The following is an 18,997-nucleotide window of genomic DNA, read 5'->3' as shown; positions in this document are numbered from 1 at the left end:
ATAATCTGTAACGGAAGTCTGTCCCAATGTCAAAGAATGAGCGTCAAGCGAATCTCCTTGCTTTTTCAAAAGAGGCAACCGTTGCATCTGCTAAGGGTCAGTTCGGAACTGATGTGAGCTGCAAGAGCGAATATGTAAGCAGAAAGCCGAGCAGAACAAATTTTAGCGGGACCAGCTTGAAGGGGAAGCTATGAGATAGATAGAGGCTATGAGTCAGCAAAGTAAGCCAAAGCGGTGACTTTAGGAATGAAAATGTTCGCTGGTATTGCGTTTACAATGGAGACAGAGTGAAACCATTGGCAAATCACATCAGCCCTGCTGCAGCGGCTACTTCCATTGTGAGGCACCATGCAGAAAATAACATGAAGACCTAACCATGGTCGATGACGTCGGACAGGAATGCAACATTTTCTGACCGGCAGTGTGGGGCTCAGTATATGGCGCAGGATGTGGCTGAGCACGCAGCCCCTCCAGTCCTATGTCTCTACCAACACACGCGAATGTTGCTGCCTCACCCGCCGTGGTTGCTTAGTGGCAATTGTGTTGGGCTGCCAAGCACAACACAATTGTGTGTGTTTTTGTGCGTGTGTTTGTGTGTTTGTGTGTGTGTGTGGGTGTGTGTGTGTGTGTGTGTGTGTGTGTGTGTGTGTGTGTGTGTGTGTGTGTGTGTGTGTGTGTGTGTGTGTGTGTGTGTGTGTGTGTGTGTGTGTGTGTGTGTGTGTGTGTGTGTGTGTGTGTGTGTGTGTGTGTGTGTGTGTGTGTGTGTGTGTGTGTACAGATTCAGTCAGAATAGTTAAGATGGATGACCGCCAACAACACGCAGCAGCCAGCGTCTCCGATCTTATTCTTCCTCTCTCTCCTTTCATCCTTCCGTAACAATATGGTTTAAGTGAGCATGGTATATACCAAAGTGTGTTACTTTCTCGGCGATAATACATTTCCGTTTACGGGATTTTTGTATTTTTATCCATAACGGGTCGAGATTTTTCAGTACTAGAACTTACTGTAGGAAGCGTAATTTTTCCCGCCGGTAGTAGTAACAAACAATCTCCCATTTCAAGTAAGTTCTTGTACCTTGCATATTTCAGTAGGACTTATTCCATTACGCTTGCCCATTCTAAGTCTATGACTTCGCCTAATGCCATATGCCCAGGCGACGTACATTGATCGCATGCTGACCTACAATCCGCCCGTGTACCATGGCTTCCAGTACCCTGGCGAGTACGAGGCGCTGGCCTGGATTATCGGGTGCACCGGCTTGCTGCAGGTGCCCATCGGTGCATTTGCATGCGTTGTGGAGAACGTCAGGGTGAGTGGTAACTTGTTAAAGCGGCAGATTTTTTTCCTCTGCTTCCCACTTTGCAGTTTTTCTTTCTGGACGTTTATGTCCAACTTGGGACAGTATGTCACTAGTGTGCACTGGGAACAAAATTATTAAATAAATAAATATATCCGCGATGAGTTTTGAACCCTTGTCTCCCAGTCAGAAAGCCGTCGCTATAAACATTAACCAAACTTTTTTTTTCTATATTGTCCGTTTGGATTACAAGCAAATATACGTTTGAAAGTCAAACCACATCCATTAAAAGATGACTAACATTAAATATAGTGCCCTTGACTGTTTTTTCTGCAAGGTGCACCGTGGTTGTTTAGGCACGCGTTCGCCACTTAAATCTGCAGCTTGTCTCTTGTCGTAATGAGCAAGCTAGAGCTTACAGACACGTATATCAACGCAAAGTTGCCTCTGCTGGAATATTTTTTAAAGTAGCGAGTAGCGAGCAAACGTGGCGCGGCGTTCTCCGTACACAATGCAGATAGTATTCGCATGACATCAGGAAACCCACCTTATTGTCCTATCGAACGAATTAACTGCGCTGCTGAAGCATGACCAGGAATTAGGATGGATGGATGGATCTTATGAGCGTCCCCTTTGGATCGGGCCGGTGGGTTGCGCCACCAAGCTCTTGCTATTATACTGCCTAATGTACTACCAAGGTTAAACAATAAAAAAGGGGAAAAACCCTATGAACTCCCCCAACCAAATTTTCTGATCCGCTATTGCGAACTGTGCTTTTGTACGTCTCCGTTTTTTGTCGTTTCCCTACTTTTCTTCCACCAATCCTCCAGTCGCCTATTACTCATCCCTACTGCGGACATGTTTACTTTTCCACTGCTCTCGCTGAACCCAAGGGCTTCAAAGAGGCTAGTGATGCCTAAATCGACCGCTGCGTAGACGTCTTCACAATCTAATAAAACATGCTCCATAATTTCCGTAGCTTTACCGCAGCAAGCACATGCTTCTTCCTTCTTATAACTCGCTTTATAGGTGCGTGTTCTAAGGCATCCCGATCTCGCTTCGAAATGTAATGAGCTTCCCTTTGAGTTATCATAAATTGTTTTTTTCCTGATTTCGTTTTTTCCTCTTAAGTAATTACTCCTGGCAGGTTCCTATTCCGTTGCCGCCACCCATGAGATTATTTCAGCCTCTCTGACTTTCCGCTTGACGTTTTTTGTTGCTGTGTTGCCCACCCTACAGGCCACATACTTGCTGGTAAGCTTTCTAGTTCTTTTCCTCAACTGTGAATCAGTGTTTTTCCTGTACAGATGCCGCAACACTATCACAGCCCGTTTACTTTCTTCCAAATTCCTCAGTGATTCTTCATACTCAATTTTACTGCGAGCTTCCCCCACTTCAAAACTAGTCCGTCCCATGTCACCCTGCACAACTTCATTTGTAGTCTTCCAGTGAGCGCCTAATGCGAGGTGACCCACTGACGTTTGGATCCCATCGAGTCCTGATTGTACCCGTGATTTAAAGCAAACAACCGCATTTCCAAAAGTAAGTCCTGGAACCATTACACCTTTCCACATATCTTGGAGCACCTCGTACCTATTGTATCCCTATAGCGCTCCGTGCTTAATTGTGGCTGCATTTCTGTTATTGTTTTTTCTTGTGTTTCCATATGTCTATTGCCTTTGTTTATCCTATACCAAGGTATTTACGTTCTGTTACCCGAAGTATTTCCCGGCCCTGTATCGCCACTGTCTGTTCGCTGTTTTCATTGAATACCACAACACCTGATTTCTAACACTAAATTTCAAACCTAAATTGTTGGCTTCCTGTCCATAGATATTAGCCAGACGTTGAAAATCACTTTGCTTGTTTGCCAGCAACACAATGTCGTCTGCATAAAATAAACCTGGAAGCTGTTGCTGTACTACTGTACCGGCCTGCTTGTATCAGAGATTAAAGCCGATATTACTTCCTTCTGGCCCCCTCTCTATCCCCCCTCACTACCCAAGAGGGCCAGGAAAAGGAGGCAGCGTTACAGACCTCTGGAGATGCTCACACATACACCCCCACTCGACGGCCCAGCCCCAGGAGAACGCGCCGGCACGGTCCTGTTTCGTCCCCAAGGGGAAAAAGGCAACTTCCTGAGACTGACGCAAGAATCTATCGCCGCACAGCTCTCAGCTATTCAGGGAGAACACCGCGTCCGCGTGAACTTTCGACGGAATCTTGTCGCCATCGACTCGCTCCCGGGGGCAGAACTGTCACATCTCCTACAAGTCGGCACCGTCGGCGATGTGCCAGTGAGGGCGAAAGCTCTCACAAAAAACACCTGCGCTGGAACTTTCTTCGGTGTCGACGGCTCGTTCGACGCGGACACAATAAGAGACCACCTTGAAGCCCCCGTGACCGTCCTCTCATGCGAACGCAGGGGCCACAACATAGCGTTGCGATTCGCCGGCAACGCCATTCCGGCCGAAGTTCTCCTATTCAAGCAGCGTCGGCCGGTTCGTCCGAGACTCCCGCGGCCAGTCCAGTGCGATGGATGCGGCTTGTTTCGTCACGCCGGCGCAACATGTTCGAGTGATGCTCGCTGCGTCCGTTGCGGAGTCGCATGCCACCACCGACTGCACTGCGCAGAGGCCGCGCTGCATTAACTGCAGCGGGAATCACGCAGCCGCGGAGGCGCGATGCCCCAATTGGGAAATGGCGAGGAAGGCTGCCGTGCTGTTGTCTCTGTCGCAAGAGCCCCTCACGCGACAGCCGGCAACCGCTAAAGCTCGCGCCTGATCATACGCCATCCGGCGGAAGCAAGGAACCGCCACTGATTGTCCCGCGGTCGTACAGCCTGGGTAGTCATTCAGAGACGCACTCAGCGGTCGCGACAGTGCCGCTGCGAGGGCCGCGATAAAGGCCCCTCGCAGCGGCACTGCGTGTCCTCATAGAAACAGCAGCGATGGACGATACTGCTCGGCAAATGAGCGCCGCGGCCTTCGCAGCCCAGCAAGCGCTGCCCCAGCATGGATAGGCGATCTCGGAAACGTCGGCCGCGCATCCTCCAGTGGAATGCCCGCTCGATGCGCCGCCGCCACGCTGATTTCGCCGAGCACCTCTCACTACACGAATACGACGTGCTCGCGCTACAATAAACTTACGCGCGTTCCGGCGAGTTTAACGTCCATGGATTTGTGGCCTATCACGGCGCCACCGAATGCCAGTCGCAGACCTGCAGCAAGACTCATTGCTGCTACCCGCTGCACTCGCCTGGACAGCCCCGCGCATTTCTATATTGACACGTGTACTTAGCTTTATCGGGCAACCACGTTTCGCCGCCTAACAAATGTAATCGCACAGCATGGGACGCGCCTGCATGTATCCGAAGTTTCTGGAAAGTTATCGATGCTTCTATCCGCTGTCTGTTGTCGCCGAGACTTATGTTATCTGATTTCATCACCTGACGCGAATGGTGTAGAACTTTGTGGAAGGCACGCGGGTCCGAACGATTAGTCTGGAACATTCGACGACTGCTCTATAAAAGCCGACCCGCTTGACCCGCAGATCAGATTTTCGACGATCGCCGACTGTGTTCGCCGCTTTCGTTGTGCTATAAGTGTAGCCTGTTTTGTGGGCACAGGTTCGCCCAATAAAAGCGAGTTTTGTATTCCACCGTACTGCTTCTTTCTTCACCGTCACTACCACGTGACATCTGGTGGAGGTGCTTTTGGTCCATGTACCGGACGCCCCCGACAAGCCGTGATCCAAGCCCGGACCGTAAAGAGAGCACCAACGTAGTCACGGACCATCGAGTAAGCCGTCGTCTACAACAGCTGCCCCCGGAACACGGACTTCTACCTGAGAAGACCAAGAAGATCGTGGCCAAGACAACCCCAATGGCTGCCCCAGCGACCCCCGTTGTCCTGCAACAACCTCGGGACCCACCGACCTTCCATGGAGCAGCAACTGAAGACCCGGAATCCTGGCTGGAGACGTACGAGCGAATCGCGACTTTCAACAACTGGGACTCCGACGACAAGTTGCGGCATGTATACTTCGCCCTAGAAGACGCCGCGAGAACGTGGTTCGAGAACAGCGAGTCGACATTGACAACATGGGACCTGTTCCGTACCGGCTTCCTGCGCACCTTTACAAGCGTCGTGCGCAAGGAAAGGGCCGAAGCTATGCTGGACGCCCGAGTGCAGCTACCAAATGAGAACGTTGTCATCTTTACGGAAGAAATGAGCCGTCTGTTCCGCCACGCCGACCCGGATATGGCCGAGGAAAAGAAAGTACGCCTGCTCATGCGTGGTGTGAAGGAAGAACTTTTCGGCGCAATGGTACGAAGCCCACCGACGACCGTAGCAGAGTTCCTTCGCGAGGCCACCGGCATTGAGAAGACACTCGAAATGCGGAACCGGCAATTCAACCGCCGCACAAGCTCTACCCACTACGCAGGAATTCAATCACTGGCCACGGACGATCTGCGCGAGACCATCAGGGCCATTGTGCGCGAAGAACTGCGCAAGGTCTTGCCTTCGTCGCAGCCTCAAGTGGCCTCTATCGCCGACATCGTGAAAGAAGACGTGCACCGATCCCTTGGAGTTCCTGAGGTGCAACCAGAACCACCGCAGCCGGAAGCAATGACCTACGCCGCCGTCGTCGCCCGCCGTCAAGGCCCCCCTGCGCGACCGCGCCAAGGTCCTGCAACACCGCAATTCCGTCGTCCGCCGCCGCCGCCAGCGCGCCCACCCGTCGCCCAGCGCACCTATGCGAGGAAGACGGACATTTGGCGAGCCCCCGACCACCGCCCGCTCTGCTATCACTGCGGAGAAGCCGGCCATGTGTACCGCCGATGCCCATACCGCGACATGGGACTGAGAGGGTTCGCCGTCAACGCGCCGCGTCCACAGCTTGGGGAGCGCCCACGTGACATTGCCGATTACCTAGCCGGCACTCAGTGGAACTCTCGACGACCGTCCCGTTCGCCGTCACCAGGCCGCTACCTGTCGCCGCAGCGCCGTCCATACACTGGCCCAGCCCGGGGCCGCTCTGCGAGCCCATACCCGGAAAACTAAAAGCAGCAACCGATGGAGGTGCGGTTGCTGTTCGTCGAACTGACGAAGATCCTCCGCCGCCGACGAAGACGACGAAGAGACCACCTCGACGACATAATAACGACACGCCGCCGTCCCGACGCAGTCAGGAAGCCAAGACTACACCGACGAAAGACGACTTGACGACGCGACGTTCCAGCTTCAGTTCAACACGACGCAGCCGCGATCCGACGCCAAGACCTAACTGCAACGCCAGACAAAGAACCACCGACCTCGACGTGCTTCTCGACGGCCACGCAGTTACCGCCTTAGTGGACACAGGCGCTGATTACTCCGTCATGAGTGGACCCATCGCCGCCCAGTTGAAGAAAGTTAAGACCGCATGGGAAGGCCCTCAGATTCGCACCGCTGGAGGACACCTCATCACGCCGACTGGGATCTGCACGGCAAGAATAACCATTCATGACCGGACTTACCCTGCCACCTTCGTTATCCTCCAACAGTGTTCACGAGACGTCATTCTCGGTATGGACTTCCTGGACCAACACGGCGCAATCATCAACCTGAAGTCGAAGTCAGTAACGCTGTCGGAAGATAAAGCAATGCCGCCGGAGAGCCCTCGTAGCCATCACGCCTTGAGTGTGCTCGAAGATCAAGTGAGCATCCCGCCTCGCTGCAGCATTGTTATTTCGGTCAGCACCGAAACACCCGCTGACGTAGAAGGCGTCATCGAAGGCGACCAACGTCTACTGCTAGACCGTGAAATTTGCGTCGCAAGAGGGATCGCTCGACTGCATGGAGGGAAAACTGAAGTTTTGCTGACAAACTTCAGCCAGGAGTTCAAGCACATCAACAAGGGCACGACGATCGCGTACATCGAGGAAATTCTGGAAACAAGTAATGCGTTTGTCCTCTCGGATTCCGCCGCATCTACCCCGACGACCATGGTTCCCGAACCAGACTACGACATTAATCCAAATCTCCCTATGATTAAGCAACAGCAGCTCAGAAGTCTGCTCCGACGATACAAAGGCTGCTTTTCGATGTCATCGAGGATTCGACAAACACCAGTCGCCAAGCATCGCATAATCACCGAGGAATGCGCTCGACCACTCCGTCAGAGCCCTTACCGAGTTTCGGCGCGAGAACGTGAAGCTATAAGAGAACAAGTCGACGAAATGTTGCGCGACGACATCATCCAGCCGTCGAAAAGCCCGTGGGCATCCCCTGTTGTTCTGGTAAAGAAAAAGGACGGAACCCTACGTTTCTGCGTCGATTATCGTCGTCTGAACAAGATCACGAAGAAGGACGTATACCCCCTCCCACGGATAGACGACGCATTGGATCGGCTCTGCAACGCTAAATACTTCTCGTCCATGGACCTCAAGTCTGGCTATTGGCAAATAGAAGTCGACGAAAGAGATCGCGAAAAGACCGCCTTCATCACCCCAGACGGCCTCTACGAGTTCAAGGTCATGCCATTCGGACTGTGCTCGGCGCCTGCAACGTTCCAGCGCGTAATGGACACGGTTTTAGCAGGATTGAAGTGGCAGACCTGTCTCGTATACTTGGATGACGTCGTCGTCTTTGCCGGAAATTTCGACGTTCACCTTAGGCGGCTGGCAACAGTACTAGAGGCCATCAGGTCATCAGGACTTACTCTGAAGCCGGAAAAGTGCCGCTTCGCTTACGAGGAGCTTCTATTTTTAGGCCACGTCATCAGCAAATCTGGAGTCCGCCCCGACCCGCAGAAGACAGCTGCCATAGCAAAGTTCCCACAGCCCATCGACAAGAAAACAGTGCGTAGATTTCTTGGCATGTGTGCCTACTACAGGCGATTTGTCAAGAACTTTTCACGCATCGCTGAGCCGCTGACGCAGCTAACTAAATGTGACGTCGAGTTCAAGTGGGAAACGCCGCAGGCCGACGCATTTCAAGAACTCAAACGACGCATGCAGTCGCCGCCCGTACTTGCGCACTTCGACGAGCACGCCGATACCGAAATCCACACTGACGCCAGTAGCCTAGGCCTCGGCGCCGTCCTGGTCCAGAGAAAAGATGGACATGAACACGTGATAGCTTACGCTAGCCGGTCGTTGTCAAAAGCGGAAGGCAATTATTCTACAACCGAAAAGGAATGCCTCGCCATCGTTTGGGCTACAGCGAAATTTCGCCCTTACCTATATGGCAGGCCATTCAAAGTCGTCAGCGACCATCACGCCTTGTGTTGGCTAGCGAATTTAAAGGATCCCTCAGGACGGCTGGCACGGTGGAGCCTGAGACTACAAGAATACGACATCACTGTAACATACAAGTCCGGACGAAAACACTCAGACGCCGATTGCCTATCACGCGCCCCCATTGACCCGCCGCCGCAAGATGACGAGGACGACGACGCCTTCCTTGGAATAATAAGCGCGGAAGACTTCGCCGAACAACAACGAGCGGACCCGGAACTTAAAGGCCTCGTCGATTATTTGGAAGGGCACACCGACGTTGTTCCCAGGGCATTTAAGCGCGGATTATCTTCCTTCACGCTTCAAGACAGTCTACTCGTGAAGAAGAACTTCTCACCAGTCCGCGCCAATTACCTTCTTGTTGTCCCGTCAGGACTTCGTCCAGAAGTATTGCACGCCCTACATGACGATCCGACCGCTGGACACCTCGGATTTTCCCGGACACTATCGAGGGTACAAGAAAAGTATTATTGGCCGCGCCTGACCGCCGACGTCAGCCGTTATGTCAGAACATGCCGAGACTGTCAGCGACGCAAGACACCGCCGACAAGGCCAGCCGGATTACTACAGCCAATCGAGCCTCCTTGCCGACCATTCCAGCAGATCGGGATGGACTTGTTGGGACCCTTTCCGACGTCAATAACCGGAAATAAGTGGATAGTCGTGGCGACGGACTACCTCACCCGCTTCGCTGAAACAAAAGCACTGCCGAAAGGTAGCGCAGCCGAAGTGGCGAAATTCTTTGTCGAAAACATTCTGCTGCGACATGGCGCCCCAGAAGTCCTCATCACCGACCGAGGAACGGCCTTTACAGCGGAGCTCACCCAAGCCATTCTGAAATACAGTCAGACAAGGCACAGGAGGACAACGGCTTACCACCCGCAGACGAATGGTCTTACGGAGCGGCTGAATAAGACCCTCGCCGACATGCTAGCGATGTACGTCGACGTCGAACACAAGACCTGGGATGGCGTCCTGCCGTACGTAACATTCGCTTATAACACGGCGGTACAAGAAACGACACAGATCACGCCGTTCAAGCTGGTCTACGGCAGGAACCCGACGACGACGCTCGACGCCATGCTGCCTCACGTCACGGACGAGGAGAGCCTTGACGTCCGTACCTATCTCCAGCGCGCCGAAGAAGCCCGACAGCTCGCCCGCCTGCGAATCAAGAACCAGCAGAGGACCGACAGCCGACACTACAACCTCCGACGACGCTTCGTGGAGTACCAGCCTGGTGACCGTGTTTGGGTTTGGACCCCTATACGCCGACGAGGACTGAGCGAGAAGCTTTTGCGTCGCTATTTCGGACCGTACAAGATCATCCGACGTATTGGCGCACTGGACTATGAGGTCGTGCCAGACGGTATTTCGCTATCACAGCGACGCCGCTCGCGACCTGAAATAGTCCACGTTGTGCGACTCAAGCCCTACTACCAGCGTTAACGAAGTTTGTGGCTTCGCATAACTGACCTTTGGACTTTATTTCTTTTTTGTTACTTATGTTTAAGAAGTGTCCTTTTGTGTTTCGCTCTCTTATATTTGTAGCATCGAGACGATGCTTTTTTAAGAGGGGGGTATTGACACGTGTACTTAGCTTTATCGGGCAACCACGTTTCGCCGCCTAACAAATGTAATCGCACAGCATGGGACGCGCCTGCATGTATCCGAAGTTTCTGGAAAGTTATCGATGCTTCTATCCGCTGTCTGTTGTCGCCGAGACTTATGTTATCTGATTTCATCACCTGACGCGAATGGTGTAGAACTTTGTGGAAGGCACGCGGGTCCGAACGATTAGTCTGGAACATTCGACGACTGCTCTATAAAAGCCGACCCGCTTGACCCGCAGATCAGATTTTCGACGATCGCCGACTGTGTTCGCCGCTTTCGTTGTGCTATAAGTGTAGCCTGTTTTGTGGGCACAGGTTCGCCCAATAAAAGCGAGTTTTGTATTCCACCGTACTGCTTCTTTCTTCACCGTCACTACCACGTGACAATATATTCGTGCATGTTTCGCGCAAGCCGACATAAATGTCACCGACATCGTGACCAGATGCATCGAGTGCATGGTTGTGACTGTGCGTGCTGGGGGTGCCGACACCTGTGTCGCCAGTGTTTATGTTCGGCCCGTGCGTCGGTGGGACACATCGTTCGTGGTTGCACCCGTCGCTCGCATCGGGGGTGACTGTGTGGTGTTGGGTGATTTTAACAGCCACCACACGACATGGGGGTGCCCCACACCGACCCGCAAGGTAGGCACTTGCTCAACTCCATCGTCTCCTGCTGCTCAACACAGGCAGCCCCACATGCGTACGCCGGGACGCATGGAAGAGCGCCATTGACTTGTCGCTTGTGAGCGAGGGTTGCTACAACGAGTGGCGACGCCGCCCCGACACTCAGGGCTCCGACCTGAGTGTCGGAGCCCAGATCTCCCTCGAGCCACTCGCTGCAGCCCGTAAACCAATGCGCTCCTACCGTGTCACCGACTAGAGACAGTTTCGGAAACTCTGTACCATGCCTCCTACTCCGAACGCGGATTTCCTGACCCACGTAACACGGTGTGTCGACGCCGCCACGAAGGGCTGTTCTGTGCCTGCGGGAATGCCGGTGCCCGACATCAAGCTGCTTAACCTTCGAGCTGTATGGCGCCGTGCTGAACATCGAGCCATCAAGAGCGGCAGGAAAGAGGATTGGACTCTGTAATCGCCTTGACGCGGCGTGCCACCGTCGTGCCAGGCAGCGGCGCAAGCAGAGCTGGAGCAGTCTGTGTGTGTCGCTAGACGATACGCGCAACAAGTGGCGACCGTGGCGTATTCTCGGCGCTCTCCTTCGACCGAAGATCCCTCGTTTTCCTGCGCTTTGCATCGCGGTCGCGCACGTCTTGAGCGCAGAACAGCTCGCCGACGCGTTCGCTGCCGCCTTTGCACCGCCAACGCCGTCGCTTCCGCCAATTGGCCCTGTTTTCGAGCTTGCCGAGCTTCCTGAACACAAAGCCGCTCTCCTCGAGCCGCTGCGCTACCTCCCGACGAACGGAATTCTGCAGAAGGTGCAGGCGCTCTGCACGGAGGACTTCACCTTGAGAGAGCTTCGCATCCTGCTCGACGCTCGGAGGCGACATTCTGCGCCGGGCGCGGATGGAATCACTTACCAGATGCTGCGAAACATCGATGACGAGCAGCTCCCATCGCTGTTGGAGATGTACAGCCGCACTCGGGAGGGACGGCACCGGCGCCGTCCTCCCGAGTGGAAAGAAGCAACCGTGGTGCCTCTCCTAAAGAGTGGCAAAGCCCGAAGCAGCGTAAGCTTCTACCGCGCAGTTTCACTCACGTCTGTCGCCGTTAAGATGCTCGAGGCCATGGCACGTCTGGGCATGGTCTGCAGGGGATTGCTACGGCGCTCGACGAATTTGCTCCCGAGCAGAGCGGCTTCCGCCGGTTGCGCGCAACGGCTGACGCTCTGGCCGATGTTGTCGCTACGCTCGAGCACGCGGTCGGCCGTCACGAGGCCGGCTTCCTCCTCCTGTCTGATTTGCAGCGTTGCCGCATCCTACGATCGTCAGTGCGCTGCACGTGCTCAGCATCACCGACCGGATACTGGACTACGTCCGACCCTTCTTGCCTGACCGCACGCTTCGAGTGCGGGTTTGAGGTGCGCTCAGCCAGCCGTGCAGTGTGTTTTCTGGTATTTCGCAGGGCAATGCTTTAAGACCCTTTTGCTTAATCTTGCCCTCACGCGACTTCCCGACTACATCCTAAAAGCAATGTCACACGAAGTACGGGTGGCCATCTACGCTGATGACATCGCCCTCTTTGCGTCTGGCCCTACTAAAGTCGGCTACCAGGTGCGCGCGTCTGTTCAAACTGCGATCGACGCTGTGGACCAGTACATGGGAAGCATCGGCCTCCAGCTGTGAGTGACCAAAACAGAGGCACTGCTGGTACACCCACGAGGCAGGCGAGCGGGTCTCGGAATGCCACCGCTGACTCTGCGCCGTTGCCCTGTCCCGTGGCGCAAGAGAGTCCGTTACCTCGGCCTGCAGATCGACTGCCGCGTCAACTTCAATGCGGCCGTCTCCCTTATCTGCAGGCAATCGAAGAAAGCCGCCAGCGCCGCGCGTGCTTCTCGCGCGTGGACACGGAAGCACGCAGCATCTCGCTCTGCGAGTGTACAACGCTGTGGACACATCGAGGGCACTCTACGCCCTGCCCATCACCAACACTCGAGCTGCGAACTGGAACGCTATTGACATGGCGCACCGTACTGCGGCGCGAGAACTATATGGCCTGCCTCGCTACTCCCAAATCGGGGTGACACTCGCGCATGTGGGCAACTGGCCACCATCACTTCATGCACGAAAACAGGTGGCCCACCACATTGAGCGCCTGCAGCACTCACCAGAAGGCCAGCGGCTCGTCTGCAGACTCCACTCCCTGCCAAACTCGGGCATGGGCAAGCTCGCCACCGAGTTCACAAAGCTCATCGGGTCGTCGCCGCAGCTCGTCTCCCTGCCGTACTACTCCAGTCTGCTCAACGTGAACACCATGGTGCCTGGCGTCGCAGGCTCTGTGCGCCATGAGACAAGAGACCGAGTCGCTACTGCACGACCGACTGGCAGGCCGCTTGCTCGTGTGCAGCGATGGCTCGGTGGCGCCGGACGGGTCCGATGCTGCAGCTTGCACGGCACCGGACATCTCGGAGACGCGCCAGTGCCGACTCCGCTTTGCCGCGTCGTCAACGGTGGCCGAACTCACCGCCACCGACCTCGCTACCAACCTTCTTCCAGAACATCGGGACGTTGTGTCAGCGGCTATCCTCACTGACTCTCGTGCTGCGCTCTGCATGCTGGCCAGGGACTACGCAGGAGTTCCGGTTATTGTTCGAGTGGGCTGCAAGCTGCGACACATCGTCAATCAGGGCTGCCACCTGATGCTCCAGTGGGCACCCGCACGCATAAGATTGCTAGGCAACGAGGAGGCTGACACCCTCGCCAAGGTGGTGCACGGTGAGCGCTTCATCCTCACCCACTTGGTTACAAGTTTTGACGCGGCGAAAACGGCAGTTCTGCGCAGCTTCACTGCGCAACACCCATACCAGTGCGTAGCGGCGGGAACGCCCCCGCGGCTGCACCCGCGTGCGGGCCTCTCTCGGGCTGACTGCACCTTCCTTCTCCGCTTAGGCATCGGCTGCTACACAACAGCAGCGCGCTCACATAGGCTCCCGGGAACCGGCTGCCCCGTTTGTGGTAGCTGCGGCGGGGTGGAGACACTGGAGCATCTTCTGCTTCACTGCCCAGCTTTCGGGAACGATAGGGAGGCTCTGTACGCCTCCTACCGCCGATGCAGCCTGCCATCCAACACCCTGCAATGCCTACTCTTCCCCAATGCTCAGTTCCATCATTAGGCGTGCATTTCGGGGCACCGATTGAATTCTGTGACCCAACAAACCTCAGAGCGCGGCTTTAGGCCCCGCAACCGCTTCGTTACTATATGTCTATTTTTTTTTTTACTTTTGCCACCTTCTTCCTTCCTCCCCGCTCGGTTATCTATTTCTCTCAATTCTTTTACGCCCTACTTCCCTTTCCTCATGCAGTGCTGTTGAGGTGACCTCGCCTGAGAGTTACTTACGGCGCTGCACTTATCTCTTCACCCTTGATAAAAATCACTCACACAGAAACACAATCCCGTTGCCACCACGTTGCACATTTTAAAAAAACGCTGAAGAAAAAAATTCAACGGCAACTTCGCGGGAGCCGTTATCTTGGCCAGACATCTCTTCGGAATGCCGACATGCTGAATGGCCGGGTGTCTAGCAAAATCGTCGATTCGTTGCCGGTAAACAAGTACATGGCCGTTTCCGAGATAACACTGATCTATAAGCGCAGTCGTTTCCATGTGCCGAAGGCAAGCGACACTGTCAGGCCCTGCTACTTCTAATTGTGATTTCTTTAGAGGTGCGGCATGGCATACGTCATGGCACAATTTTCGAAATATTTAACGTTGATACGCTACCTGGTGGCGAACAAAGGAAACTGAACATGTTCCTAATTCCTGGGTATGATAAGCAGATCGAGATAAAGCGCACCTTTTTCACCATGTCAGCTGTACAGAAGTATAGCAACCATCATGACATCATCGCGGTTTCCGCAAGTGCTAAAAGTATCGTAACGCTCCTTATTAAGCCTCGTTGTCTGAGGAACACGTTGTTAGGAATGGCCGTACGGGGTGGCAACGTGCCAGCTATTTCAGCCCGCTGCACGTGTTCCAATCCAACCAGACGGGGCGCACTTCAGAGAACTGCGGATAACCGGCAGCCACGTGCCGCGGGGTCAGCTCAGGAATGTGGTACTCGGCAGCGCCACCCTTGACGGAGTAGAGTTCTACGAAGCCCTCTGACGTCGGCTCCGGACCTTTACACCTGTGTGTGCGGCACTGAAACCTGTGCAACAGGTGTTGGTGAGCCCTCCTCCAAAAGGGCGGGTCATCTACGGTGACGTCGAACGGTGACGTCGAACGATGACTGGACGAACGTTTCCGTCCCCTGGGAATAAACGGGGGAGCAAGTGCTTATAAGCAGCGTTTGCCGGCTGCTAGGGTGTGCTCGTTGTGTGCTCGTCGTAGTGAGCTGTGTGCTCGTTGTCATGCTCGAAATGTACTCGAGAGCTGTGTGCTCGTAAGCTGTTTGCTGTATGTTAGTCTTGCGGGCTCCATTTGGGAGTCACGCTAGACTGTCGTTGTATGTCTTGTTTTAAATGTAAATCCTGCAAATAAATCCTGCTCGCCTAGCCCTGTCGCCCCAAGGTCCTCCCTACACTCCAAATCCCTACAACGTATGAGCCAAATGTTTTAGCGCGGCAACGATACCCACGGCTGTTGCAGCTTGATCCTAGGCGGTGCTACAAGGACTTCTCTTGACGAAGAAGTGGCTTGAAAAAAACATTCACAGCATTTGTTTTATGCGTGCGATGACGAGATAAAATTATGATGTATTTCGCCGGCAAGAGACCAACTTCACTTGCGTTCCCGCTGAGGATGTTTGGTGGCGCTGCAATATCTAGTGCGCGATGGTGCGCAGTCGCATTGTGTTTATCATGTTGCGTGGGATTTCTGTTTTCGCCGGAACAATACCCAACGGTATGTACCTCGCGAGACAAATGTTATGAGAAACCAACAAAGACACCAAGGAGAACATAGGGAAAATTACTTGAACTTACAAATTGAAATAAATAAACGATAAGTTAATCGCAATGAAAGTGAATGAAAAACCAAATTGCCGCAGGTGGGGAACAATCCCACGTCTTCGCATTGCGCGTGCGATGCCCTAACCAATTCAGCTACCGCAGCTCGGTTTCTGTAAATATCCACATTCTTGGGTATTTATGTGGTACTACTAGAACTAACCTTGGGAGTGTTAGCCGGCGCCACAAATCACACGCCTTGGTGGCGGAGGTGGAACATCCTTTCTGCTGCAGGCGTCACGAGTACGTGATCTTTCTGGTGGAACGCCACTGGCCAATAAATACTCACATGCTGCCTGAAGGAATCACTGTTGCCGGGTTCGAGACCCTCGTTATGTATGAACGAGAAGAAAGGGGGTTAGCTGAAGGTACTGATTTTTATTTATCCTCTCATGAGAAGCCAAGAAAGACACCAAGAAAAACATGGGGGAAATTACTTGTATTTTGTAATTGAATTTAATAAAGGATAAATAAATGACAATGAAAGTGAATGAAAAAACAACTTGCTGCAGGTGGGGAACGATCTCGCGTCTTCGCATTACGCGTGCGATGCCCTAACTAATTGAACTACCGCGGTAGCTCAATTGGTTAGAGGAATTGACAGCACAAGAAATCGCAATAGCACTGTCGTGCGACCACTGCTACAAAGTGGCAAAATCTTGACACATATAGCAAGCTGACAGATACTGAGTGTTGTATTGCCACCAACCTTAAGATCTGTCCTCCGAAACAACTTGTACTCGTGTGCACATTTCTGCTGTTCTACATGCATGGGACTTCGTGGACAGGTTCGGCGGACATCGAATACGGAAAGCGTTTGTCCCACCTCCAATTGATTGAACGTTATGTAGATGGACGATATGCCAGAAGTGATGCAGCAAACGCCGGCTAAAAGTGACTTTGTGTTTGGCGGGTGTGCGGTTGCTTGACGTTATTCCGCAGGGCACCGCATACTCAGATGTTTACTGCTATCCCGGCTGAAAATTATCCTAGATGAGCTGGCAATGAATGGCGGCAAGATATTATCGTGGTATTTCCAATAACATTGGTTTGCTGCAAGTCTCAGAAATAGCAAATTCGAAAGTTCTCGCTTTGCAATAAATAAATTTGCCGAACCTGTGAAATGCTACTCATTTGGGTCGTATAAGTTCGCATGTTATATAAACGTGACCACAACTTGTTACATTGGTCTAATTTAATATGTTGAAAGTTAGTTTTGCAAACGATTTACCACTCTGGCATTTCGCCTTGTAACATATTCAGTTCTGTGCACATATTTCCTTGCTCGTCGCTAAGTAATTGTTAACAATAGATATTCGATCATCGAAGACCTTAGGTGTCAAAGGCAACTGCTGATCAAAAAGTAAAAAGAAAGTTTTTATGTTCGACTTTCGCAAAGGGAGTACAAGATATATAATCGGAAATGCAGAGAAACTGTTTACATTCGCAAAGTGCCAGCTTCGCTTGCCCCACGTTTTAGGCACTGGTTACAACACCGAACTCTGTGGCTCTGTAGGCTGAGTCTGTGATACGAACATCGTAAGTCTTTACATGAATGCAACAGCATAGCACTTCAGTAAACGAAAACTATTAGTGATCAACACTTTTCGAAACAGGAACTCCACTGGAGTCAGCGTTTAGACAATTGTCTTTCTGCATATTTCGAATCGTTGGCTCCAGCCACCTTCTTTGTTCGAGAATTGGTTAAGCCAGCTTTTTTCTGTGAACTTGTCTCTTGTTTAGTCCGCAGCTGTAAATTCATATAAGAAAATAGTTCAGTGTGCAAATAAGCCATGTGTGAGCCTCTTAAACATGTACTTGCCCCTCGTTTTCCCATTCTTTCACACGACACTGTCCTTACTTAGGTTGCGCAAATCTCAATTATTTTACAAAAGCAACGAGAGGATGGGTTTCTGACTACGTGTATCGCGGTACTCTCCACTCTTTTACCCAGTACCCAGCTCGAGCATTTCAGCCCGAGTACCACTGGGAACCGAATACACCGAACCGAGTGAATGCGTACTTCGAGGAGCTTGAGGAACAGGGTGACTCGAGCGCCGAGGTCCAGGGCGTCCTCTACGATGCAACCGAGGCACTCGAAGTATCCATAGACGTCGACGAGCCCCTCACTTTCAAGCCAGAGATGGATGAGACTGAGGCCTGAATAGCGACGTGGGCAGCGTCATCCCTCGCCTACTTGACAACGCTCCTCGCAAAGACTACTGTGCGACTGTATGCGTACTCTGAACCACTTTTTATGAGCGAATATTTTCGTTTGGGCAGCGAGCATAACTTCAATAAAGCGATTTGTTTCTCTTGTGTTGGTGTCGGGTATGCATGTGTTCTGATAATCACGAGCGATTTCAATGCTTCTAGTTCGATAATGATGCCTACAGGGTCAGTCTATCATTTCTTCGCAGGAATTCGGAAAACACCCTCAGTTATGAAAAATGGAGCGGACTTTTTTTTTATCCGTTAAAATGAGCGCAAGTATGAATTACTAGTAAAGTGTTCTGTGCAAAAATCGACCTAGCAGACCTTTTTGATTCCTCTGAAAATGAATAATGAAATAAATTGATTAGAATAGGGCTACCCGGGCTTGTTGATACGAACACATTCTTCAGCAAACAGCGCGAATAACAGACCACAGGAAAGAGGCATACGGCACAGGCGCCGACTTCCAACAATTATGTTCATTGCACGAGCACAGAATATATAGACAGAGAAGTAATAGTATAAACATAAATGGCGTGAAAACATGAAAGAAATTACGAGATTGCAGGTGGGCGGAAATCCCCTACTTGCAGATACGCGATTTCCTTCTCTAATAATAATAATAATTATGAGTGAAGCTTTTGTCATCATCCAACGTTGTCCTTCACGCATCAGTTCACCATCCATCCAGTTATTAGACAAGGAAACCGCGTATCTGCAAATTTAAGCGATCTCCGCCAACATGCAAGCTCAAGTCATTCTTTTCATGTTCTCACGCCAGTTAGGCTTTTACTATTACATCTCTGCCTATATATTCTGCGCTCGCGCAATAAACATCATTGTTGGAAATCGGTGCCTCTGTAGTGTGCCTCTTTTCCGTGTCCCGATATTCACGCTGTATTCTAAAGAAAATTGATTAGAATATTTCTTGATTTTACTGCGCAGTTATTCTTCAGCGTAAAATACA

At 52.3% G+C, this 18,997-nt stretch overlaps 1 protein-coding gene across 1 annotated transcript; it reads left to right on the top strand.

Moving 5' to 3' along the window:
• The first annotated feature begins 1,161 nt into the window (after positions 1 to 1,161).
• Positions 1,162 to 18,133, top strand: LOC129382921 (uncharacterized). Its single transcript, XM_055067141.2, has 2 exons — positions 1,162 to 1,309; positions 17,771 to 18,133. Exons 1-2 carry the CDS (start codon positions 1,172 to 1,174, stop codon positions 17,978 to 17,980), a joined length of 348 nt encoding a protein of 115 aa, XP_054923116.1. The 5' UTR covers positions 1,162 to 1,171; the 3' UTR covers positions 17,981 to 18,133.
• Positions 18,134 to 18,997: the final 864 nt, after the last annotated feature.

The sequence above is a fragment of the Dermacentor andersoni genome, chromosome 3, assembly GCF_023375885.2.
Source record: "Dermacentor andersoni chromosome 3, qqDerAnde1_hic_scaffold, whole genome shotgun sequence".
Taxonomy (NCBI): Eukaryota; Metazoa; Arthropoda; class Arachnida; order Ixodida; family Ixodidae; genus Dermacentor; species Dermacentor andersoni.
This window is presented reverse-complemented; position numbering and strand designations above follow the sequence as displayed.